The following is a 27,871-nucleotide window of genomic DNA, read 5'->3' as shown; positions in this document are numbered from 1 at the left end:
AAAAACAGGAAATCACAATAAATAAATTTTTAAAAATAAAATATTGAACTCGAGTCACTGTGCGAGAGAAAATAAAAAGAGAGTTAATTGAAAAAAACGCGATTTCAATTAAAAATATTTTGATTGAACTGAGAGTCGCTCTCATTTTGTTATCGCTTGACGACGCAAAGTTAATGTAGTAACTCAGTCATCTGTTAAATATTGTCTCGAATTGTAATCAAAACAAACTTTCGTCGTTCGTGAATAAAAATATTTACTATCAGTTATACTCACCTATATTTGTGTAGAGTTAACAGGTTTTTGATCTCTCTCACGTAGTCGATACGCGATCTTATCTCTCGTGTGTGTTTAAAGATAAGTTAATTCAGCTGCAATTAAACAATCGAAGAGACTCAGTGCCGAATTGTTTGTCATTCGAGTCGTGTCGTGACATATTTTTCAAAAAAAAAAAAAAAAAAAAAAAAAAAAAAAAAAAAAAAAAAAAAAATTAAAAAAAAAAAAAAAAAAAAAAAAAAAAAAAAAAAAAAAAAAAAAAAAAAAAATAAAAAAAAAAAAAAAAAAAATTAAAAAAAAAAAAAATAAATTAATAAAAATAAAAAAAATAAAAAAAAATTACAAAATGACACTTTCTGGACTTCTTCAAAAAATTTGTCCCTTCTTCTTTGGAATAAGTACATGGCTGGGAATTTACGCAACTTTCACGCAAATGCCAATTATCGTCAATACAGCTCCTGAAGGATGGAATTTGCCATCATACGTCGTTGTAATGATCCAAATAGGCAATCTTGGGCCTCTTTTGTATCATTTCCTGCAGAAACATCGACCTGTGAAGGATTCTTACCTAATTTATGGGATGTTGACCCTTGGATTTTGTGGCGCTCTGCTTTTTTCACAACTTTGGGATTTGACAACTTTAATTTTTGACAAAGAACGGAGTTTGTCGCTGTTGGGATCAGTACTGATGTTTTCTTTTATGGCTTGTACAAGTTCTGTTTTGGTAAGTTTTTGTGATTTTTCAAAGATTTTTTAAAAAAATTTAATTGTTTTTAGTTTATGCCTTACATGGGACGTTTTCCTTCGTCGTATATCGTTCAATATTTCACCGGCGTGAGTTTTGGCGGACTAATTTGTGCATTTTTAGCACTTGTACAAGGCATGGGCAGCACCGAAGAAAAACTTATCGCAACTAATGAGACAGAAAGTGTCACGGAAGAGCCACAAATGCAAATTGATCAACCGAATTTCAGTGTTTCGACGTTCTTTTTGCTCATTAGTGGCATCCTTTTCGTGAGCGGCATTGCATTTTACCTGATGGATACACTGGAAATTTTTAAAAAGCAATATGCAAATGTCGAAATTAGATATGGTAATGACTACACATTTAATAGTGCGGAAAATGAAGAGATGCGCGAGACGAACGACGAGGATAAAAGGCAGCAGCCACGTCAACAATTGAAAAAATTATCTCCGATTAATTATCGGAATTTATTGCTTCTTTTTGGTGTAATGTCGGCTGTAATTAACGCAATCATCCCGAGCGTGTTATCGTATGCAACGCTACCATTTGGCTCGAATACCTACCATTATACGATAACAGTTGTCTACATCATGGAGCCATTAGCATATATCTTTGGAAATTTCATACCACATTCGAGCATTCGTGCGGTTTGGATTGTCGCTTTTATCCCAGTTTTGCCGTGCACTTATTTGATGATAAATGCCGTCATGAGTCCTTATCCGTGGCTTCTTGGAACGACAATTGGCGAAATTTTACCTGTAAGTTTTAAAAAAATTAATTTAAAAAAAAATAATTTATTAAATTAAAAATGATTAATAAAAAAATTTAATTTAAAAAGTTTGATTTAAAAAAAATTAATTTAAAAAATTAAAAAAAAATTGATTCAAAAAATTTTTAAAAATTAAATTAAATTTAAAATACAAAAAAAAATTAATTTAAAAATTAAACATAAAAAAATTAAAAATTTAAGAAAAATAATTGAAAAAAATTTAAAAAATTTTTTAAAAATTAATTTAAAAATATTTTTAAAAAATTAATTAAAAAAATTTGATTAAAAAAAATTTAAACATTTAAAAAAAATTATTAAAAAATTGAATTTAAATTTTTTTTTTATTTTTTTTCGTTTCAGATAATTTCATGGTCACTCGTTAAAATGAGCAACGCTTTTGTAACGATATCCTTAATGAGCATTTTTCGTGATCAAGGCGGAAAATCTTTAGTCAATATTGGATCATATACTCAAATAGGCTCGTTCCTTGGTTCAGTATTCATCTTTTGTCTCGTGAACTTTACAGATATTTTTAAAAGTTTGTGAGCTGTGATGGAACAAAAACGCTTTAAAATAGCTTTAATAATAATTATAATTTTTTTACAAGTGTGAAATATCAATTGTGTTTTTATCAAAAAAAAAAAAAAATTAAAGCAAAAGTCATAAAGTTTCATAAAAAGCAAGTCAAGTAAGTATTTTTTTTTTTTTTTTGAATAATGAAATTGATAAATTTTATATTAGGTTCAATTTTGTAATTTTCAACCATTTCAACAAAAAATTTATTCTGAAAAATGTTTTAAATATTTATAAAATATAACAAAAATTTTCAAACATATTTAAGAAATTTAAGGAACTCAAAAATCTTGTTTTGAGGTAAAAAATATATTTTTTCAAAAATTATTTTGAATTCATCATTTTTTTAACTTGAAATATATCATAATAATGTTATCAAAATAACTTCTGAATTTAAAATAATTTTTCAAATATTTTTTTTAATTAAATATTCCTCAATAATTTAAATTGATTAATTTTTTTTATTAATCGAAAATTAATTTTAATTCCTGTTTTTAATTTTATAGAAAATAAAAAAAATCAATTTAAAAAATTAAAATTATTTTTTTTTAAATTCTGAAAAAAATTATTAAAATTAAAAAAAAATATTATTTTATTAAACTTATAAAAAAAATATTTACTTTGAAATAAATTAAATTTTTATTTGTTTTTTTAGATCTATCAGACAAAATTTGAGCAAATTTCTAATTATTTAATTTTTTATCTCTTACGTAATCGATACGCGATCTTATCTGTGGTTTATGTTTTAAGATAAGATTAAGATTAATTCTTCCGCGAATCTTTAAATTTTTTTTCAGTGCAAAATCGTACGCCAAACGTTATTGTTATTTTTTTAAAAGATGATACTGTCAACAATTCTTCAAAAAATTTGTCCCTTTTTCTTCGGCATAAGTTCGTGGATCGGAATTTATGCAACTTACACGCAAATGCCAATTATCGTAAAAACAGCTCCTGAAGGATGGAATTTACCTTCGTACATTGTCGTGATGGTTCAATTGGGAAATCTGGGCCCTCTTTTGTATCATTTCCTGCAAAAACATCGACCTGTGAAAAATTCTTACCTCATTTATGGGATGTTGACACTCGGATTTTGTGCTTCTCTTGTTTTTTCTCAACTTTGGGATGTGACAGTTACAATTTTCAATTCAGAACGGAGTTTATTTTTGATGATGTCAGTGTTGATGTTTTCTCTTCTGGCTTGTACGAGTTCAGTTTTGGTAAGTTTTTAAATATTTTAAAGATTTTTTTTTTAAATTTAGATTTTTTTTAGTTCATGCCTTACATGGGACGTTTTCCAGCTTCATATATCGTTCAATATTACACCGGAATGAGTTGCGGCGGATTAACTTGTGCATTTTTAGCCTTGTTACAAGGCACCGGAAGCGATGAAGAGTCACAAATGGAAATTGATCAACCGAATTTCAGTGTTTCGACATTTTTATTCATCGTTACTGGCATTATTTTTGTTAGTTTTGTTGCTTTTTACTTGATGGAAACGTTGGAAATTTTTAAAAAGCAGTTTGCAATTGATGAGGATAAAAAACTGGAAGTGAAAAAATTATCTCCGATCAATTTTAAAAGCTTTTTGCTTCTTTACGGTTTATTGGCAGCTTTAATTAACGCAACTATTCCGAGTATTTTATCTTATGCAACGCTGCCATTTGGCTCGAGCACCTATCATTACACGTTAACAGTTGTCTACATCATGGAGCCATTAGCATATATCTTTGGAAATTTTATACCACATTCGAGCATTCGTGCGGTTTGGATTGTCGCTTTTATCCCAGTTTTGCCGTGCACTTATTTGATGATAAATGCCGTCATGAGTCCTTATCCGTGGCTTCTTGGAACAAAAATTGGCGAAATTTTACCTGTAAGTATAAAAAAAATTAATTTAAAAAAAAAAATTTAAAAAAATTAATTTAAAAAATAATTTAAAAATTTAATTTAAAAAAAATTAATTTAAAAAAAACTTAAAAAAAAATTAATTTAAAAAAATATTTAAAAAAAAAATTAAATAAAAAAAAAATAATTTAAAAATTTAAAAAAAAAATTTAATTTTAAAAAATAAAAAAAAAAATAATTTAAATAAAAAAAAAATATTTTTTTTAGCAATTTTGTTTAAATATATATAAATATATAAATATAAATTAAAAAAAAAATACCGTAAAATTAAAATTTAAAAAAAATTAATTTCAAAAATTTAATTTCAAAAAAAATAATTTAAAAAAAAAATTGATTTAAAAAATTTAATTTTAAAAATTTCTTTAATATTTTTTTTCATTTTAGATAATTTTATGGACAATCGTCAAAATGAGCAACGCCTTTGTAACGATTTCCCTAATGAGCATTTTCCGTGTGCAAGGCGGGAAATCTTTAGTCAATATCGGTTCATGCGGTCAAATTGGCTCCTTTCTCGGCACAGTAAATATCTTTTGTCTCGTGAACTTTACAGATATTTTTAAAAGTTCGTGATTCGCGCGCGTGACTAACATTTTTTTTTATTTTTAACAAAAGAGCTTTAATAATAATAATTATTTCTTTTCATAAAATCGACCAAAAAAAAAGGAAAAATTTTTCATTAAATTTTTATTTTCCTCAATTGACCTAAAATTGAATTTTGATTGAGTTTCACCGCAGAAAATTGCTCCAAAAAAAAATTTAATAAAAGTAACAAGCAGCGTCTTAACGAATCTGCTCGACGACGACGACGACGAACATCAGCAAGTGTTGGCGAAATTGTTTATATTATTGAATCAACATACAAAGCGGCGAGATGAATTTCGAGAGTGTTTTGTTACTCGAGAACGACGGAAGGCAAGAAAAAAAAGAAAAAATAAAACAACAATGGTGTTATAAATAAATATGAAGCAGAAACAGAGGGTGACAATAACAATCCACTTATTTTTTCCTCTCTCGCGTGCCTTTCATCAAAAAAAGGTCAGAGCAAGGGTAGTTTGTTGGAAGAACAAGCACAAAAGTTTAAGCGAAAGACAAACAAACAAGTTAAGTTACTACTGCTACCCCCTTAGTTACTTTTATCGCATATGACATGAATATTTTTGTCATGATTTTATCATAAAAGTGACTTGAGGTTTTTTTTCTATCTCGGCGTGCAATGAAGATGTTATTGTTTGATATTAGAGGATTATTAAAAGGTATTATGATGGTGACTTGAAAGGTGATTTTTTTCCTGCTTCCTTGCCTACTGTGGGATACGATGATCGAGCACAATGCAAGAACAGATGGATTTATGGAGACAATTGATGCTTATAAGGCAATTTTTGGGAGAAGTGATGACAAGTCGAGAAGAAAAGGTGAGAAAAGATGACCAATGGATTTGTTGAAATTTCTATGAAAAGACGAATTTTTTATTAAAAATTATTTTCTTTATGAAAGAAATTTTGAAGCCATTCAAGGATTTAATCTGAGGAAGTGATTTTTCATTTTTTTCAAATTTTGACCAAATATTTTTTTAAACAGTTTTTATGATTTTTTATCAAGAAAAAATTATTAAGATTTCAAAAATACATATTCTCGTAATTTTTTAAATTTTTAATGTAAAAATTAAAAATTTTAGTTTTAATTAATTAATAAAAATATTAAAAATAATTAATTAATTTAATTATATTTCTTTTAAATTTAAATAAAAAATAACAAAAAAAAAATAATTAAATTTCATGAATAATTTTAAATTTTTAGTTTAAAAAAATGAAAACCAAATTAAACGTGTGAATTTTAATTTTGAATATTAATTAAATTAATTTAATTTAAATTTAAAAATTAAACAAAAAATAATTTTTAAAATTTTCAATTTATTTACTAAAAATTAAAAAATTAATTTAATTTTAAAAATGTTTTTATTTAAATTTTTTTCATTTTAAATTTTATGATTATAAACTTTAAAAAAATTAAAAAATATTAAAAAATTTTAAATTAAAATTATATAAAAATTAAAATTTATTAATTTTAATTAGATTTAATTAATTTTAATTAGATTTAAAATAGCAAAAAAAATATTTTCGAACTTATTTTAAAGAAAATTATGCTCATTTTAAAATTAATTTATATTAATTTAATTATTAAATTAATTAATTAATATTTTGAAATTTTTTTTTTCATTTTTAGAAAATTTCTAAAAAAAAAATTAATTCGAAATAAATTTAAAATTTTTTAAATAATTTTTTAAAGAAAAGAAAGAAAAATCAAGATTCAAATTGACTCTTTTTTTCAAAAAAAAAAAAAAAAAAAATAAATAAAAAAAAAAAAAAAAAAAAATATTTGGAATTATTTTTTTTTTAAATTGAAATTATTTTAATTTAAAACCTAAAAAATTTTCAAAGTAACAAAAAAAAATACAAAAAGATCAACTTTTCAACAAGCATATTTTCCCAATGTCATTTCGAAACCTTAAAGTTATCAAGAAAAACCTTTTTTTTTATTCATCGCGACGAGATATATTAAATCTCCTTGATTGAAAAACGCTTTCTCGCAAACTGCTTCTGCGAATTCAGTCCCAGTTTAATATTGAGAAGAAAAAATCGCAGTAAACTCGTCTCATATTACCTTCGTAACGACAATGAAATTCAAAACGTTTTCCCTTCCATTGCGTCGCTTCCCTCATCGTCGCAGCAACAAACAGCTTTAAATCACAAAATATCATAAATACTACTTTCCGTTCTTTTTATTATAACTCACTGCGAGGAATCCAAGTCGGCAAGAAAAAAAAATCGCAAGAATCATTCCCCACACCATTATCATCACTCACAAGTAAATATCCTATGAATATAAATGATCTGTTCCGCCAGTGATACTTTGATTATAATAATAATGATGATAACAAAAAAAAAGAGAAAAATTATAATAATAATGACAATATGTTGATATGATAAACTGGGAACTGCTGAACTTAAATAACCGCGAAACGATTTGTTTGAGAAATTTTTATTTATTTTTCCTCATGTCGGGAGCGTTTTTCTCGCAACGTCACGTGAGACAGTCCAATTATGCGTCGACAAATATTGACTTTTCCGCAAGACGTTCATGCGATTCTAATTTAAATTGGTCACAGTCTCGGCGAAATTAGAGAAAATGGAAAAGTTGTGTCTTCGTCAAAGGAGAATTTCGGTTGAAATATTTATGTAAAATAGATCGCTTAGAGCTCCAAAAGTTTTTGTTTCGAAAGTAAATATTGTTTTTAAGCAAACGCAAGCCAAGGAGAGACACAAAATCTCGGCGCGCTTTCATTGAAGGATTTATTAGATTGACACCGTGTGAGAAACGTAATAATAATAATAAAAATAAATGAAAGACGACGACGACGCGATGAATGCGGTTGAATATGTTGCGGGGTGTGATGCGATAGAAATTGCTTCTTTTCAACTGAACAATAAACACATATGTGCAAGAAGAAGACTTTGTTGCTCGTCGGAGATGTTTATGCCGCGCAAATATGGTAGAAAGGAGCTGCTGCGATAACTGCAAGTTTATATACTTTTGCATGAAAATATTACCATAAAAGTAAAAGAAAAATGTTATACAATTGATGCTCGGATGTGTGAAATTGTTTTAAATTGAGCCTGATTTTTAAATTTAAAAAAAAAAATTAAAAAAAAAATATTTAAAAAAAAAATAATTAAAAAAAAAAAAAAATAATAAAAAATAAAATAATTAATTAATTAAATTTAATTTATTTAAAATTAAAAAATATTAATTAAAATTTTTACAAATATAATTTTTTATTGAACTTAAATTTTTATTTTTTTTTACAAAAAATACTAATTTTATTAATATTTTAATTTTTTTATTTTAAAAAATGAAATTTTTTAATTTTCAAAAAAAATTATTTATTTAAAATTTTCCAAATAATTTATAGAATAATTTATAAAATTAAATTATTTTTAATTATTAAAAAAAATTAAATTTAAATTAATTTTAAATTATTTTTATTATTTCATAAATTAATTTTAACTTATTAATTTTTCGTTTAATTTGATTTTGTATTTTTTTTTTTTTATTTAAAATTTAAAAAAGTTATAAATTTTTACCATGAATTAATTTATTCATGAAAAAATTATTTATTTAAATTTAATTTAATTTAACAAAATTTATAATTATTTTTTTTTAATATTTTCCAAAAATAAAAATAATAAAATAAAATAAAAAATAAAATAAAAAATAATTTAAAATAAATTTTTAAAATAAAAAAATTAATTTTATAATAGATTATAAACTTATAAAAAATTTTATAAATTCCATTTTAAATTTTTATTTTTTTTTTTTAATTTTATATTTTTTTTAAATTACAAAAACCAATAAAGTTTTTGAAATTACCTAAAAAATTAAAAAAAAAAAAATAAATTTTAAAAATTAATAAAAAATTTTAATTTCAAAAAATCTTTCAAAAATTGAAAAATTTTTAAAAATAAAAAATACAATTTCAAGATAATTTAAAAAATTATTTTTTTTATTCTTGTAAAATTAAAATAAATTAATTTTTAAAAAATATAATTAACTTTGAAAAAACTCAAAAAAATAAAAAAAAGAAAATAGAAATACAATTAGTTAAAAAAATTAAACATTTAATTTTCACAGGGGTTTCGTGACATACTGAAACAAAATAAAAAAAAACAGAAACAATGATGTAACGAAACACAAAAAAAAACCGACGCCTTATACCGTAGCAAAGTGGATTTTCTCTCTAAATCCTATCTAGACTTTATTAATGGCTTAGAAACGAACGAAATAACGTAAAAAACAAAAAAGGCTGGAATATTCATTGCATGCAGCAGCAAAGACATGTACGACATGCAATGACATGAATCTGTGCGAGCGAATCCTCTATGAAATGATGAGCCTACATGAGCCTCGTGTCTTCTTTGTGCTCGTTTTTGCACATAATTTTATAACTTTTTGTATCTTTTTTATTTATTCAACTTTTTTTTTCTCTCTGTACTTTACTCACATCATAATAAAAGTAAAATTAATTTCGCCGAAAGTCTTCAAAAAAATTACTCTTCTACTTGGTTACACCTTTTTTCAATCTACTTATCATTTATTTAACTAACACGAGTTTGGGACAAAAAGTGTGTGTGTTTGCGAAATAATAGAGTGGAAATTTTGTCACTTTCGTGGGCGACGAAGGTTGTTAACACTTTAACACAAACAGCAGCACTTTAACGAACGATTGCCATAAAATGTGTTTTTTTTTTACTTTTTTTTTCAAGGTAACGATAAAACGTGATCCTTGCCAAAAACACGTCAAATGTCGCCCTGCAGCAATATCCGTTAAAAATAAACCGACGAGGACGAGACACCTTTAATAACACCTCCGCTGCTGCTCACACGTAAAAAGGTGAAATTCACCAAATGCCAGAAATGTTCAACCGGACACACAAAAATTGAGCCAAACAATAAACTTTTTTTATTGTCCTTTGCTGCTTCTGTGTACATAATAATAATAAAATTTGTAAGGACGACTAAATTTGTTGAATATAAATGTAAGAGCGAAAAAAAATCGTAGAAAAAGTAAGAAAAGTAAATGGTTATTATTTCCTGTGTGCTTTTTTCCGAAGAAAAAAATTGTATCGTCCATCAGGTAATCGATTGTTTGTGAATTTTTTATTTGTTTTGTCGCCTCTGTGAATAAGAATCAAAATTTGATGGAGAAAAGATGAGAAATTGAGGAGACACACAAAAGTTAAATAAAAATCTGTTTCTCGGAAATCAGGAGCAAATAAATATTTGATTTGCGATTTTTTTTTCAGAAAATTGTCTGACAACTTTTGACAAGTGTTTATTGTTTTATGGAGAGGTGAAGGTTTTTTTGATTAAATTTTTATTATTTTTCTTGAAAAATGCTTGAAAAAATTATAAAAATAATTTTTAAATTAAAGAATATTTAAAAAAAAATAATTAAAAGAATATATAAAAATAAAATTAATTTATTAAAAATATGAAATTTAATTCAAAAATAATTAAAAAATTAAATTAAATAAAAATTAAAATTTAATTTAAATTTTTTTTATTTATGCCTCTTCTAAATTTTTAATATTAAATTTTTTTCCATTTTATTTTTATTTTTTTTAATTTTTATTTTTATAAAAATAATTTAATTTAATTTTAAAAAAATAAATAAAAAATATATTTAAAAAAAATTAAAATTAAATAATTAATAAAAACAAAAAAATAAATATTAATAAAAATTTTTAGAATCATAAATATTTTTATATGATATATAAAATTTAAATGAAAAAAAACATATTTATTTCATTTAATTTAATTTTTTATAATTTATAAAATTTTAAAAATTTACCTAATTATTATTTGTACAATTAAATCTAATTTTTTTATTAAATGTAAAAATTAATTTTATAAAAATAATTTAATTTTAGTTTAATTAATTTAAAAAATAATAAAAAAAATTAAATATTTTATAAACAAAAGTATGAGAAAAATAATTTATTTTATTTTAATAAATTTAAAAAAAAATTGAATTATATGAAATTATTTATTATTATTTATATTTATTATTTTGTATTACATATTTATAAAATTAAATCTATTTATTTTCTTTTTATTAAATTTTAAAAATAATTTTTTGCTCGGTTTTTTTAAATGTTTTTTTTACTAAAAAATAACAAATCTCAAGTTAAATTAAATCTTAAACATTTTTCTCCATAGCATCCGCCTTAAAACACAGATAATTTAATGAAATAAAATACAATCCTTTTAAAAAGCACTTGTCTTGCCCGAGTAAAGCGACAAAAAAAAAATATCACAACGAAATTCATCCGTTTTTCGTCTAGACAATCAATTACCATTGGATCATCCATTATTCCGTGCACAACAATAATCATCAAAAAAACAGCCATGGCAGTAAGTAGTGAAAGCACTTTTCCGACAGGAAATTAAATAAAAATTGTAAAATTAACTGTATTTCGTTTCGTTTTTCGGGAGCGCACTCCATGATTTATACTCTGAACTTTAAGTTAAATTAAATGAAAATTTTCAAAATGAAGACAATTGAAAAGAAATATAGAAGAAGAAGAAGAAGTGCCTCTCGTTAAGACAAAATTGTTCAAATCATTATTTTTCATTTCCGTTAACTTTTGTGCAGTTTGGGAGTGCACGACATTGCAGTTTTCGGAGAAAAGATGGAAAGTACGAAAAAATAATAATAGTAATAATAACTTGAACAAAGACAAAAATTTTACAACTTTTTAACAATCCTTACTTCACTTGTTTAAAATAAATAATAATAATCATCATCATGAATATTCCTTGTGAATAAAATATTTCGAGTGGTTTTCCTTGAGAAATAGTAACAGTTTGAAAAGGAGAAAATATATATTTTGTAGAAAGAAATATTTTTAAAATTTATTTTCTTTTTAACTACACTTTTGCACTTCTACTTGAATATATTTGATATTTTATATATTTTTTGTTTATTTTATTCTTCAAGAAATTTTTGAATCTAATGCATTTTTGTGCACATATTAAATCTTTCAAAAATTTTATACAAAAAAAAAATATTTTTAAAAAAATAAAAAAATATATAAATAAAATTTTATTATTAATATTAAAATAATTATTAAAAAATAAATTAATAATTTTAAAAAATAATTTTTTAATAAATTTAATTTAATTAGATAAATTAAAATTATTTAATTTAAAAAAATTAAAAAAATTTATTTATTTTTTTTATTTTTTTTGTTAAAATTTTAACAAATTAATTAATTTTATAATTTTTATTTATTTATTTATTTATTAAAATATTTTTTTTTATTTATGAAAATAGTTGAAAAGTAAATAAATAATTTAAAAATAAATAAAATAAAAATATAATAAAAAAATGATAAAATAGTAATAAAAAATAAAACAATATTTTTTTTATCAAAATTAATTCATAAAATTTATAGATTTAATTTTTTTTTTATTTTTAATTTTTTTAATTTTTTTTTATTGAATTTTAATTTAATAATTTAATTTATTTTAATTTATAAATTATTTTGTTAAATTTCAAAATTTTTAATTATAAATTATTAATAAATTTTAAAATAAAATAAAATAAAAAATAGGTCTAAAAAAATAATTTTAATATAAAATTATAATTTCTTTAAATTTATTTTTTTTTCAAAAGAAGATAAGTATTTGAAAAATTAATAAAATTCAAGTATTTTAATTTTAATTAATTATTCCCGCTCTTTGACGAATCCAAAATAATTGTAATTAGATAATCATCAAATCAATGCATTTGCGGTTCAACGTTGCCAATTTCACTTAATTAATTAACCGTCAACCTCAATCATGTAATTATATCAAACAATCACGCATGTACGGTTTCTTCCGAACGCAATTTAATAAATAAATAAATTAACGTACAAATAAATCCTCTTGAATTATTTTACATGCAAATGTCATGTTCAAAAGTGCAAAAAGAAAAAAAACTTTAATATGATGAATTGTGTTTGACACTTATTTGTTTGAAAAGGAAAAAAAAAATGAATGAAAACGTTCGTGTCACATGTGTAAACATAAAAGATTTTTTTATGTGCTTGCACCTGTTTTGTACAAGGCGAGGAGGAAGGAAAAAAGTTCATATTTTTGTCATATTTGCCTTGTTAGACGTTTTATGTGGAAAAATTATTCTCAATGTCTGTTTATATATTTTTAGGTATGTCTATACGAAGAAAAGGCACCTACTGACATAGATCTGTTGCGGGATAAAGCTATATGTTCGTAGATTATAGTTGCGGAGATAACGTAGCAGCGACGAGAAAACATAGTAAAAAAGAGGAATAAAAACAGAAATGGTCCATTTCTTGCTTATTGCCACTTTTACAAACACCCGTACACACAAAAATCCAGGGGAAAATCCGACGGAAGCGGGAAAATGATCTGCGCATGCGCGGAAAAATCAGGAGAAATCATAAAATACCGAAAACAGCTTTTACGAAAATTTTCCGTCGTTTATTGTTACAGTAGGTCACGAAAACATGACACTACTGGCACATTATTTCTCTGGTTGTGCATGAAGGCGCACATGCACTTTTTTTCCATGGGAAAATTTTTTCGGCGAAACGTTGATGGTCAAAGACTAAAAAAAAACGACATTAAAAAAGTTTTCAATTAATTTCATTTTATTATGGAAAAAATTTAATTATCTATTTTTTTTGCACTCAAACTTTTTGATGATGATGAAAACAAAGTCTCTCGATGAGTGCTTTTTATTCATCGTCCATTATGATTTTTTTTTATCAACTTACCTGCGACGACGAGGCAAGTGTCTCGTGACGAAAATAACATTCATTCAGACTACTTTTCACATAAATTAATTTAATTTGCGTTGAAATAATTTTGTCGCAATGACTGGCGCGCACACAAACGGGACAAAAAAGAGGGAGAAATGTCGCGTTCGCACACAGCAGGCTTCCAGACATCGACGGTACACTCGAGCCAAGTGAATTTTAATATAATAAGCACCTTAATATGCATTCCATAATATATTATTATTATTATGCCAGTTTTGGTGAACGACGGGCGAATGTAACGTCGCTGCTCGTAAATCTCTTTTGTCTCTTGTACTTTTTTTTTACATATTTTATTTACCTGCGTGTTCTTATGGGATTAAATTCATTTTTTAATTTGTAGTACGAGAATTTGCGTCTCTCAATTACGTAATTTCGAAATTTTGCTGCAATTTAATGTACTACGGTGTATGATTCAAAAACATCCATTGTGCGAGGAATAATTAATAGCACTCTTAATCACATTATGTTGATGTACGGAGCCAACTGGAAAATACATACACTCACTCACTCACTTGACGACACAAAAATGTCGGAAGTAGAAAAATTTTCTCATTCTATGCTTTGACTTCCGTTTTTCTACTGTGTGAGAGCAATTCACATTGTCTCTTGTATACTTGGGTTTTTGTTACATTCACTTAGATGTTATTACTTGAAATTATGTTTAGAAAAAAAAATTATTTGAAAAATGTTTTTTATTAAAATTTATAAAATTAGTACCTAAAACAGTTTATTGTAAAAAAATTTTAAAAATTTAGAATGCTTCTGAATTTTTTTTTTTTAATTTTTGCAGTTTTTTTAAGTTCGAAAAATTTTTTTTTGTAAATTTGAAATTTCTTCGAATGTATTTGTTTTGAGTTCGAAAAATTTCTTTTTAAAGAAATTTAAAAAATTAAATTCTTAAAAATATGAAAAAATTATTGAAAAATAATTTGAAATACTTCTAAATTTTTGTTTAAGTTTAAATTTTTTTTTAATAATTTTTTAAGTTCAAAAAATTTTTTTTTCGAAAATTTGAAAATTCTTCGAATGTATTTGTTTTGAGTTCGAAAAAAATTTTTTAAAAAATAAAATTAAATTAAATTTCTTATAAAATTTAAAAGGTTTACAATTATTTTTTTAATTATTTCGAAAAATTTCAAGAATAAATTTCGAATTTAAAACCTTTTTAATTTTTTTCCTCGAAAGTTTGATCTTCTGATTAAAAAAAAATTAATAAACATATTAAAAATTAAATTAATAAAAAAAATAATTAAAAATTAATAAAAATTAATTAACAAGCTTTAAATTGATTAAAAAATAATTAAAATTTCAAATCTTCAAAAAAAAATTCACAAGAACTTTTCTTTAGTTAAAATAAATTTTCAAAAATTATCATTAAGTTCGAAAAAAAATATATTTCGAAAATTTGAAATTATTTCGAAATAAAAATTAAAAATTAAATAAAAATTTAAATAAAATTAAAAAAAATTTAAATTAAATTAAATTAAATTTAATTTAAAATTAAAATTAAATAAAATTTAAAATTAAAATATTTTTTTTATTAAATTTAAAATTTTAAAAATTAAATTAAAATTAAATTAATTCTTTTAAAAATATATTTCGAAATTAAAAATTAAATTTTTTTTTAAATTAAAATTGATTTTAAATTTTTTTAAATTAAAAAAAGCTTAAAATTCAAACAAATTTTAAATTAAAATAATTTGTAAAAAAATTTTTAAAATTAAAATAAATTTAAATTAAATTAAAATTAAAATTAAAAAATTAAAGCTTTTTTTTAAAGCTTCAAATTTTTTTTCGAAAATTGAAAAGATTTAATTTTTTTAATTTCGAAAAGCTTTTAGAATAAAGTTTTGAATTTTTTTTTTCGAAAATTGAAAGATTTAGTTGCTTTAATTTCGAAAAGCTTTTATTTTTAGTTTCGAAATAAAAAAGCTTCTAAAATAATTTTCGAAATTAAATTCAAGACAAAAAGCAAATTTCAATAAAAATCACACAAAAACATTCAACCGTGGTTAGTCATGAGCTTGCCTTGCCCCGAATTCAATTATTGTTTGTTTGTTGTCCTCTTCGTCGTACAATCTCTTCCGAAGCGCTCAATTGCTTCAAATTAGAGAAATTGAAAAATAAAGTAGACTGTTTTCACGTTAAAATTTTAATGTAATTCAGTCCTGTTGCCGCTGCTGCACGAAAGTACTTTTCGAGATTTTTTTTCCTTTTTCTCTCGCTCACAATGTCACCGGAATCCATTGTTTCTTATTTATTAAATTTACCCTCAATTATCATAATTATATTGTTTTGTTGCCCTCGATAACTTTGTAAACGACTTTGAAAATGAAGAAATAGAGCGCACTTAAATACGTTTCATCCTCCATGGAAAATTGTTTTGTTTTCAAAGACATGCAATGTCACTTTTTCTTCCATTTTCTTGTTTTTTTGTCAAGTACCCGACATCCCCATTTGTGGCATAATTTCCGACACAAAAAAATGTCGAGTAAAGTAATTACTCAACGTTACAACAACAAGAAAAGTCACACAAAAACAGTTAAATTTCATAGTTCATTATGTTTTGTGAGTTTTTGTGCGGCGAAAAAATGCAAGAAAAACATAAACAAAACATGAAAGTGCTGCAAGCAACAATTTTTAATTAAAAATGTTAGGTTTCTTTTTTTTCCGCTATTTTTTCTCTCTCGGCGGCGTTCAGGAGAACGTTCAGGGCGGTCATTCAACCACATTTTCATGATGAACAAGTATAATTATTATCAGATAAAATTTAATATTTTTTTTTTGTTTGAACAGCGAGGAATGCAAGGAAGAAGTTTGTCACACACTTCATGCCGCTTCGAGGTAAAAAAAAGTTTTTTCTGCAAGTAAATGAAAAAAAAATATTAAAAATTAAAAAACATTAAAAACTTTCATAAAAAATAAAATTTCCCTCAAATCAATCATGAAATGAAAAAAAAATCAATTGAACCGATTTTTTTTTGCGTTGAATTTTTTACAAAAAAAAAAGAATAAAAAGCAATTCATTCCACTCATGAACTTTTAACAAATTTTTGTCATTAAAATGAAAGATAGCTTTTTTTGTTGCGCTGTCTGTGTTTGTCAATCATCACATTTCTTTCATCATCGCCCGCATCTGTTCCTTTTTTTGTACTTTTTGAACTTTGAACGAAAATAAAATTTTCATTTGGCGTGTCTGTCCCCGAAATGAAAGTCAACGAAAATAAAAGAGGCGTATAAAAAACTTACCCCGTTACCATGAATTTGTTGTCGATTTGCCTTTCACTTCTTTCTTCGAAAATGAAATGTTGACGAATCCGTTGATAATCTGAAGAAAAAAAAATATAAATAAAATAAAAATGAGGAAAATTGCTGTTATGAAAAATATTGTAAACTTTTTCAATCAACACCATTATTTCCGTTGTTTTGCTTTTTTTTACTTCTTTCAAAAGAAATTTTTTTTAACAATTCCCTGAATGCAAAAAGATAAATAATTTTTTTTCAAAAAAAAAAAAAAAAATTAAAGTTTTATAATTTTTTGTGTGTTCATTAAAAATTAAGTAGGAAAAAGTTTTTGCTTCTGTGACGAAGTTCGTTATTTCTTTCTTCGAAATGCATGATTAATTAGCTCAGTAGTTGTGCAATATTTTGCTCAATTTATCTTCCAGACCGATAACTTAAACTTTATCATCTGCGGGACACTGTTTGAAGAATTGACCGCGTTCTCTATAAATTTTAAATAGTTTGCGATGAGTTTTCTTCAATGTTTTTCTTTTATTATTAATAATTGTTTGCTGTTTCACTTTAATAAACAGGCAGAAGTTTACTTTGTTCATTAGCGGGGGAAGTATTTGAGAAAAATAGTTTGAAAGTGTATTTTTTATTTAAATTCTTTGAATTGTTTTTTTCTTTTTTGCAAAAGAAGGAGAAATTTAATTAAATTGGAAAAATCAATTTGAAATTGTGGTTTTAAATTTTTTAATGATTAAAAATTATTCAAAAAATTCAAAAAAAAAAATTTAAATTTATTTTGATTTAAAAATTATATTAAATGCCAACTTTAACTAAATTTCTAACTTTTTGTTTTAATTTTTTTCTATAAAATTTTAAATTTAATTAAAATAAAATTATTTAAAGTTGGCATTCAATATAATTTTTAAATCAAAATAAATTAAAATTTCTTTTTTTTTAATTATTAATTATTGAATTGAAACTAAATTATTCAATTTTTAATTAATATATTTTTTTAAATAAATAAAAATTTATAAATATTGAAATGATGAATAAGTTTATCTATAATAATTCTTCAAAAATTAAAAAAAATAATTTAAATTAAAAATTTTTAAAATATTTGATTAAATTATTTAAAATGAAAAATTAGTAATATAAGTAAAATATAAAAATAAAAAAAAAAAAACTGAAAAAAAAAATTAAAAATAAAATTAAATATAAAATATTGAATAAAAAAATTATTTTAAAATTAATTTAACTAAAAAAAAATAATTAAAAACATTTTTAATAAAAAAAAAATATTTAAAAAAATATTAAAAATTTAATTTAATTTTAGGTTATATTTTTTTAATAATTTTTATATTTATTAATAATTTTTTAAAATTATTTTTTTTACTTAATTATTCATTTTTATTCAATTTTTTATATTAAATAATTTAATCTAATATTTTAGTAATTTTTAAATTAAACTTTTATTCAAATCAAATTAATTATTTGATTTTTTTTTCTGAATATTTTTATAAAAAAATTAATTTTTTTTTTATTTTTAATATTTCCCTTTGAAACAGACACCTCAAATTTTATCATCGCCCATTTCGTACATCAACGCGATAAAATTTGTAATGAATCAACTTTCAAACTTGATAATATTTTTCTCAAGTTCCTCCTTCCGCTGTTTCGTAACAGAAAAATAAAATAATAAGTTTCCTTCTTCGACTCAGAACGCGTTTCATAGTAGCAAGCAGTAATAATATAATAACGACGTAAGATAAATACATTAATTATTGCAAGCAAATGTAACTGCAAGACTGTTTCTTTTCTGCCATAACGCAAAAATTCTTCATGAACTAAACGAAATGATTTATTATCTTTTGATTGCTAATTAATCTCCGTGTAACGCAATTTATATAAATATAAAATAATTTCAGCGAATGGCGAGTTGTTTGTTGTTATGACAAATTCGTAATTAAGTTTCCTCATTTGTTTGTTTGAAATCCGAAAATTAAATGCGAATCACAGGATCAACACGTTCGTGGCGACGACGCGCGGAATGAGATTCGATGAAAAATTGTCAATATTAAAACATCAAAGGATCGGATTTCGAGATCAATTACACGATGCGACAACAGAAACAAAAAGATGTCACAATTTAATCCAATCTCGTTACGTGACCATAATTCTCTCCATTCGACACGGTAAAGAGTTCAAGGAAAAGAGAGTAAAAAATATTTGTTGACGTGATTAGATATCGGTATCACCTACGTTTAGTTTCATATTTATTAAGCCTTCCATTGGGCGTTTTATTGAAACAGATTGCTCACGTAATTCAATTTTGTTCCATTTTAAACATTTTTTCCGTAAAATACCAGACGTCTCCATCGAAAAATTTTGAATCCGGCGACAGATTTCTCGTGCATTGTTTCGTTTTCGGTGAGTTTAGTGATTGATTTATTTGCAAATCAATGTCGAAACTCGGCACAATGGACAATTTAATAATTAAACAGACAAGCGGTGAATGTTCTCAATTGGATTCTGCGACGACGCAAAATGAAAACATCAATCAATCGTGTCTCAAATATGTGTGTTAATATTCATTCATAAAAAAAGTCATATAGAAAAAATAATAGAATTAGAGGATGAAAAAATTTAATTTATCTTGTTTCACTTGATTTGGTGCGTATTTCACTTGGAATCGAGGCTCATGCGATAAATAAATAAAAATATAAAAAGTTGTCGTTAACGAAATTTTCAATGATAATAGCGTATTTTTATTTTGAGCCCAATGCACATTTTGAATTTTTTTCGTTGTTATTTTTATAAATTTTGACCCAATAAACATTTTAAAATTTTCTTAATTTTTATATTGAACTTTTACCCGAATGTGAATTTATAACTTTAACCCAAAACATATTTTAAAATTTTGTCCCAATGCACATTTTGAAAATATTTCCGTTAAATTATATGTTTTCTACATTTTTAAATTTTTAACCTATAAAAGTATTAAATTAATATTGAATTTTTTGCCCAATGTACATTTATAGTTTTAACCCAGAAAAAATTTCAAATTTTAGACCCAATGTGTATTTTAAAATTTCTTAACTTTAATTTTTTTTTTTTTTTTTAAAAAATAATTTAAATTTTTATTTTAAATATTTTTGCTTAAAAAATTTTTTCAATACACATTTATAAAGTTAAAAAAATTAATTCGAAAATGCTTTTTTACCCCAATGCACATTTTAAAAAATTCTTAACTTTAATTTTTTTTTTGATTTTTTAAAAAATTAATTTTTATTTTTAATATTTAATATTTTTGCTTAAGAAATTTTTTCAATGCAAATTAATAAAGTTAAAAAAAAATTAAATCGAAAATGAAAATCTTTTTTACCCCAATGGACATTTATTTTTTTTTAAAACTAATACGTACTTTAAAATTTTCCCAATTCATATTTTTATTTTTTTTTTAATTTTAATCTGAATAGAAATTTTAAATTTCCTCTAAATTTTCATATTAATTTTTTTCCCAATGCAAAATTAAAATTTTTGCCCCATTACACATTCCAAAATTTCCCAATGCACATTTCAACCAATTTAACGCATTTTTTCAAATTTTTCTCAAAATGCGTTAATAAAAAAAAGTAAAAGCAAACACAGGTCGGAAACGGATAGTGGTTTCACTGACTTTTTTTTCTATTGTTATTTGCTTGAACCATTACTCAGGCAGCAGCACAGTAACATACAAGAGATAGAAAAATGTCGCGAGAATTCGATTGATATACGAGAGAAAGCAAAAAAAGAACGAGAACAAATAATAAAAAAAAAACGGAAGAAGACATAATAAAAATTTATATCGCTTGTTTGTGGTTCGTCCGGTTGGAATTTGAAGAATCTGAGCCATTTGTGAAAAGGACAAAATAAGAAAAAATAATTCAGTATGAGACTAATTGAAAAAGGGAAAGCCAACCGCAAATAATCAAATTAAGGATTTTATTTCATTTTTTTTTGTGATTTGATATTTTTTTCAATAATTTTTTTTTTTATTTTTAGTTAAAAAAAATTCAAGGATTTTAAGTGAGAAAAAGTTGAAAGTTCTTTCAGACAGAATTCTTGGAAAGTTGGTTTTTTAGTGAAGCAAATAAAACTTTGGCAAGTAATATTAACATCCATTACGACGGAAAGTTGTATTGAAACATATTTTCGAAAACATGAAAATTTCACACAGTAACAGCTTACATCAATGCAAATTGTTATGAACCGTAGAGTGTTATATGTGTGGGTTGTAATAACATTTCTGCATTCATCCAGCTAAAAGTATTTCGCGATATAATAATAATATATTTATCCGAAAGCTATTTTTAAAGTTTTTCGTGTTATGGTTTCATCATGTACGAAACGCAGGAATAGAGAAACATTTCAAAAACATGTTGTTATGTTCTCTGTTACACACACACACATCTATTATTATTTATTATTATATGAGAAGAGAGAAAATTCCCTATTTATTCGTACAGATCGAGCGCAACAACATGAAATTTTCATATTTTAAATGCACTTATTTGCTTCAGTTACGCCCGGAATATTTTCATGTTTTTGTTTTAAATCCGCATTTTGTATTTTTTTTTTTTGCATTTCAATGTGGGGGAATTACTCACGACGACGTCCATTTAGAAAATTAAAAGCAATGGGCGTGCGATGGAATGACATGTGTTGCAATGATGTGTGCGGTGATGGGACTTCTTTTAATCTGCTTTGAAGGAAAATACCAAAAAAGTGCGTGGGATTTTTTTTTTGTTTTGATGTTTTGTTAGAATTCGAATATTTTCGAGGGATTTTTATTACTTGGAAAAATATTTCAAAAATAGACAGTTAGATTTATTTTGTTCGATTTTTATTAATTTAAAATTTTTATTGATTTTTTTTGGTTGAATTTAATTAAAAATTTGACGAGTAGAACGAAGTTTACGGGTAACGTAAAATCTTCAAAAAAAAAAAAAAAAATAATAAAAATATTTATTTTAAACATCAAAACGAAAAAAAGTATTTAAAAAAATAAATAAATAAAAAATAAAATTTTGAAAAAAAAAATTAAAAAATTAATATAGAATTTTTAAAAAGATTTTAAATTTTTAATTTTTTAGGACAAATTATTCTTAAAGATTTTTTTTAAATAAAACAAAATTTTTGAAATATAAAATTTAAAATATTTTTTTTCTAAATTATATGGAACGATTTTTTTTTATATATTTAGCCAATTGTTTTATTTTTATTTTTTTATGGAATTTATTTTTTTTAATAAAAAAACTGCTTGACAAATTTGCATAATTTAAAAAATAATTTAATGTTAAAATAATTAAAATTTAATTAAAACTACACTAAATTAAATTAAAATTCAATTTAAAATTAATTAATTTTTTAAAATAATTTTTATTAAAATAAGAAAATAAATTAATTTAAATTATTAAAAAAATATTTTTTTTATTTTATTTTTTAATAATTTATTAAAATATTTTTTAATTAAAATTTTTTTTTTTTTAATTATTCTTTTATAATGTCTTACCTTGAAAAAAATTTGTCCTAAAAATTATAAATTTAAAATCTTTCTTCTGAAATATTTTTAAAATTTTTAGAAAATTTTAATTTTTATTTTAAAAATATTTATTTAATAAATTAAAAACATTAAATTATTTTTTTTTAGTAATTTAAAATCTTTAAATTTTTTTTTAATAATTTTTATTTTTTTTTTCTTTTCAGAAATAATGATTCAAAGAGCTATTATTGATCATTAAAAATGTGTAACTAAACCCATGAAAAAAATTGTTTCATAAAATCTAATTTTTCTCTTTTTTTACAATTTTGTATATTTTTCCTCTTTTCCATAGCAAACCACTCTAAAAAATGCATTTTTTAATAATTCTGCCGTAAAATCATCACATCTCGTTTAAAAAAAACTTTCATCGCAAAGTCACGCGCTGCTAACAACGATAACCGCCACGCCATCATCTCAATACACTGTCATGCCTAAATTAAGCGACAAACATCATTAATTTCCTATAGTGTAATTTCATTTTGGCATCATCGTACTCCGTAACATGATAAACGGCAGTATCACGCAAAAACACAATCCTTCACACATTTTTGAAATATGATTACTTACTATTCCATGCAACAGCAAAATTTCGCCTCATTCTCTCTCTTTTACTCCATGCAAAATAATTACATTGCATTTCTACGTCAAATATCCGTTTGCTCGACACTTTCGGACATTAATTGAATTTTAAATCACATGTTAATAATATTTCTGTTGAAACAGCATTTAACTGGAAAAATTTGACAAGAGTGTCAAAAATTGAATATTTATGACATTCGTGCGAGGAGTGAACGTGTTAAAGTGCGAAAATTCCTGCCTTTGAGCTGGATTGCAATAAAACGCATCGTTAAGGCGAGAAAAAGGAGAAGATTTGATTCGGAATTTTAATTAACATTCAAAGAAGCGGGTATCGCATTTGGAAGGTAAATTGAAAGGACCGAGACAAATGGATATTCAAAGAACTATCAAAACCCCATTGATGGGACCCAACAAGCACTTCGGTCTGCTCATTTATTCCGTTATTGCTGCCATGCCATCTTTTTCGCATAATATTAGCAAATGTGGATATAATCATGGCAAGTATCGCATATATTAGACGACGAGTGGAAAAAAGGAGGAAAAATAGAAAAAAAAAATAATAATATGGTTAAAAGGTTCGATAGATAAAATAATATGCAGAGAAAAAGGTTGATGATAGTTTTTTTTCTCGGCTCTTTTATTCGAATGCCAGATAAAAGGAAATGTTTTTCTAAATCATCACACAAGTTCGAGAGATAACCAAAAAAGAGAAAAAAAACAAACAGAGGACTAAGATAAAAAATTATTTAAATGAGAAATTATACGAAATTCTGTTTCGCAACATTATCATGTCATATTCCGTCCTTTTTCCCGAGCCCGTTTATTGAGTTGTTCCTCCATTTTTGCGGTAACGTGTGAAATTGCGATCACAAAAAAGGGTTTTCTCGCAAGAGTTTCGTATCAAAAATGAAACATGAGCCAAAATAATTTAATTAGATAAATCAATATAGTGTCGCCCTTTTGTACCGTGTACGAAGCTTTTCTTTAAATAGAAACTTGTTACGGAACAAGAGGAACAAGGTCTTAGGCAAAAACAAAACATGTTGACGTGCGAGCATGTTTAAAGGTCAAAATGGGTGTCGGAGTATTATAATTGCCTGTTTTACACGTTTTTGTCATTATTTTTGTTAATTACTGATTTTCTCTCGGTTTTGTTAGTTGGATTTGTGTGTGTGGTTTTAAAGAAGTTTTGTGATGAATTTTAAGATTTTTTAAATTGTGAGATGTTTTTTAAAGGAATTTTGTTGATTGCAGATTTTGATAAAAAAAGGAAGAATTTTGTATGATTTTTTTTTTTAGAAAAATGCTAATGGAATGATTTTTAAATAATAATAAAAAATTTATTTTTCTATATTTTATAATTTGTAATATTTTTTATTATTTCAAAATTAAATATATATCATTGTAAATTCATAATTTTTTTTAAATAATTATTTTTATTTTAATAGGTGTCAAAGAAGAATTTTTTTTACAGTTTCAATTTTTTGGCAGTTTTGAGTTATAAAATGATTAAAAATGATAAATTAGAGCCCTCTGACAAATTTTAATCCATTTGGAGCAAGATTTGACAAAAATAGCTTTGACACAGTTTTTTTGCTCTTGATTTAGTTTTTAAAACAAAACTATGTCAAAGAAAAATTTTTTTTTCAGTTTCAATTTTTTGGCAGTTTTGAGTTATAAAATGATTAAAAATGATAAATTAGAGCCCTCTGAAAAATTTCAATCCATTTGGAGCAAGATTTGACAAAAATAGCTTTGACACAGTTTTTGACACAGTTTTTTTGCTCTTGATTTAGTTTTTAAAACAAAACTATGTCAAAGAAAATTTTTTTTTTCAGTTTCAATTTTTTGGCAGTTTTGAGTTATAAAATGATTAAAAATGATAAATTAGAGCCCTCTGACAAATTTATATCCATTTGGAGCAAGATTTGACAAAAATAGCTTTGACACAGTTTTTGACACAGTTTTTTTGCTCTTGATTTAGTTTTTAAAACAAAACTATGTCAAAGAAAATTTTTTTTTTCAGTTTCAATTTTTTGGCAGTTTTGAGTTATAAAATGATTAAAAATGATAAATTAGAGCCCTCTGACAAATTTCAATCCATTTGGAGCAAGATTTGACAAAAATAGCTTTGCTTTGACACAGTTTTTGACACAGTTTTTTTGCTCTTGATTTAGTTTTTAAAACAAAACTATGTCAAAGAAAAAATTTTTTTTCAGTTTCAATTTTTTGGCAGTTTTGAGTTATAAAATGATTAAAAATGATAAATTAGAGCCCTCTGACAAATTTCTATCCATTTGGAGCAAGATTTGACAAAAATAGCTTTGACACAGTTTTTGACACAGTTTTTTTGCTCTTGATTTAGTTTTTAAAACAAAACTATGTCAAAGAAAAATTTTTTTTTTCAGTTTCAATTTTTTGGCAGTTTTGAGTTATAAAATGATTAAAAATGATAAATTAGAGCCCTCTGACAAATTTTTATCCATTTGGAGCAAGATTTGACAAAAATAGCTTTGACACAGTTTTTGACACAGTTTTTTTGCTCTTGATTTAGTTTTTAAAACAAAACTATGTCAAAGAAAAATTTTTTTTTCAGTTTCAATTTTTTGGCAGTTTTGAGTTATAAAATGATTAAAAATGATAAATTAGAGCCCTCTGACAAATTTCAATCCATTTGGAGCAAGATTTGACAAAAATAGCTTTGACACAGTTTTTCACAGTTTTTTTGCTCTTGATTTAGTTTTTAAAACAAAACTATGTCAAAGAAAAAATTTTTTTTCAGTTTCAATTTTTTGGCAGTTTTGAGTTATAAAATGATTAAAAATGATAAATTAGAGCCCTCTGACAAATTTCAATCCATTTGGAGCAAGATTTGACAAAAATAGCTTTGACACAGTTTTTTTGCTCTTGATTTAGTTTTTAAAACAAAACTATGTCAAAGAATTTTTTTTTTTCAGTTTTAATTTTTTGGCAGTTTTAAGTTAGAAAATGATTAAAAATGATTTAGACATCCATTTGGAGCAAGATTTGACAAAAATAGCTTTGACACAGTTTTTGACACAGTTTTTTTGCTCTTGATTTAGTTTTTAAAACAAAACTATGTCAAAGAAAAATTTTTTTTTCAGTTTCAATTTTTTGGCAGTTTTGAGTTATAAAATGATTAAAAATGATAAATTAGAGCCCTCTGACAAATTTCAATCCATTTGGAGCAAGATTTGACAAAAATAGTTTTGACACAGTTTTTGACACAGTTTTTTTGCTCTTGATTTAGTTTTTAAAACAAAACTATGTCAAAGAAAAAATTTTTTTTCAGTTTCAATTTTTTGGCAGTTTTGAGTTATAAAATGATTAAAAATGATAAATTAGAGCCCTCTGACAAATTTCTATCCATTTGGAGCAAGATTTGACAAAAATAGCTTTGACACAGTTTTTGACACAGTTTTTTTGCTCTTGATTTAGTTTTTAAAACAAAACTATGTCAAAGAAAAATTTTTTTTTTCAGTTTCAATTTTTTGGCAGTTTTAAGTTATAAAATGATTAAAAATGATAAATTAGAGCCCTCTGACAAATTTTTATCCATTTGTAGCAAGATTTGACAAAAATAGCTTTGACACAGTTTTTGACACAGTTTTTTTGCTCTTGATTTAGTTTTTAAAACAAAACTATGTCAAAGAAAATTTTTTTTTTCAGTTTTAATTTTTTGGCAGTTTTGAGTTATAAAATGATTAAAAATGATAAATTAGAGCCCTCTGACAAATTTCTATCCATTTGGAGCAAGATTTGACAAAAATAGCTTTGACACAGTTTTTTTGCTCTTGATTTAGTTTTTAAAACAAAACTAGGTAATTACAAAAAATTAAAATAATTTAAATAAAATTAAACATTTAAAATTTCTCGTGTAAAATTTTTATTTTTAATTTTATTTAAATTTTTCATTTTTAATTAAAACTTTAAGGAAAATAAAAATTGTTAAAATATACCTAATCGATTATTTTTAATATTTTTCAATTTTTTTTAAATTTATTTTAGATATTTTAATTTTTTAGATAATTTTAAAAATAAATTTTATTTAATTTTATTAAAAAACTTAAATTAAAATAATTTATTTTTTTTTTTATTTCAATAATTTCATAAAAAGTTAAAATTTTACAAACGTTTATTTAGTTATGAATTAATTAGTTTTTAAAAAATTTTAAAAATGAATTTATTTTTTTTCTTTAAAAATTTTTTTTAAATTTAAATTTGTTCTAAAATTTTTTACAAACGAAATTTTTATTAAAGTATTGAAAATAAATTTCATCAATAATAATCGTTCAATAATTTTCAACAAATAAAACTTAAAACTTAAAACAAATAAAACGAAAACGAACTCAAACAAACTCTCAAAGACAAAATTTGTCAAAAATTTTTCATTCGATGTAATTTAAACTCATTTTGATGACTCCTCAAACAAATTTTCGTCTTATACTTAACAACAATAACAACTTAAGTCCTTATTATTTTTCATTTTCCACTGTCTTTTATAACCTTAAATCTCCTGTGAGAACACTCAGTAATATGATACAATAAAATAAAGAGACACAGCAATTATTCTTTTTTTACCGCATTTCGAAGAAAAAATGCGGTATTAAATTCGACTTGTCGTATAAAATTTTTTTTATTTATTTAAAAATCATGGAGATTTTGATGGAAATCATCTTTAGAATGAATATTTATTCAATTTTAGGCTTAAAAGTGATCAAAAAATGACATGTAAAAAAATCAGCGTTTTTACTTCCAAACGCTGATTTTTTTGTTTCATCAAA

At 23.6% G+C, this 27,871-nt stretch overlaps 2 protein-coding genes across 2 annotated transcripts; both read left to right on the top strand.

Moving 5' to 3' along the window:
* The first annotated feature begins 71 nt into the window (after positions 1–71).
* LOC134838156 (solute carrier family 52, riboflavin transporter, member 3-B-like) lies at positions 72–2,390 on the top strand. The gene is made up of 3 exons (XM_063853626.1): positions 72–997; positions 1,051–1,776; positions 2,148–2,390. The coding sequence occupies exons 1-3, from the start codon at positions 620–622 to the stop codon at positions 2,331–2,333; spliced, it is 1,290 nt and encodes a 429-aa protein (XP_063709696.1). The 5' UTR covers positions 72–619; the 3' UTR covers positions 2,334–2,390.
* An 809-nt stretch (positions 2,391–3,199) lies between these two features.
* On the top strand, positions 3,200–4,835 carry LOC134837848 (riboflavin transporter 2-like). The gene is made up of 3 exons (XM_063853241.1): positions 3,200–3,577; positions 3,631–4,233; positions 4,650–4,835. The coding sequence occupies exons 1-3, from the start codon at positions 3,200–3,202 to the stop codon at positions 4,833–4,835; spliced, it is 1,167 nt and encodes a 388-aa protein (XP_063709311.1).
* The last annotated feature ends 23,036 nt before the right edge of the window (positions 4,836–27,871 follow it).

This window comes from Culicoides brevitarsis, chromosome 1 (genome assembly GCF_036172545.1).
Source record: "Culicoides brevitarsis isolate CSIRO-B50_1 chromosome 1, AGI_CSIRO_Cbre_v1, whole genome shotgun sequence".
Taxonomy (NCBI): Eukaryota; Metazoa; Arthropoda; class Insecta; order Diptera; family Ceratopogonidae; genus Culicoides; species Culicoides brevitarsis.
The sequence above is the reverse complement of the archived record's forward strand: the minus strand, read 5'-3'. Positions and strand labels throughout refer to the sequence as shown.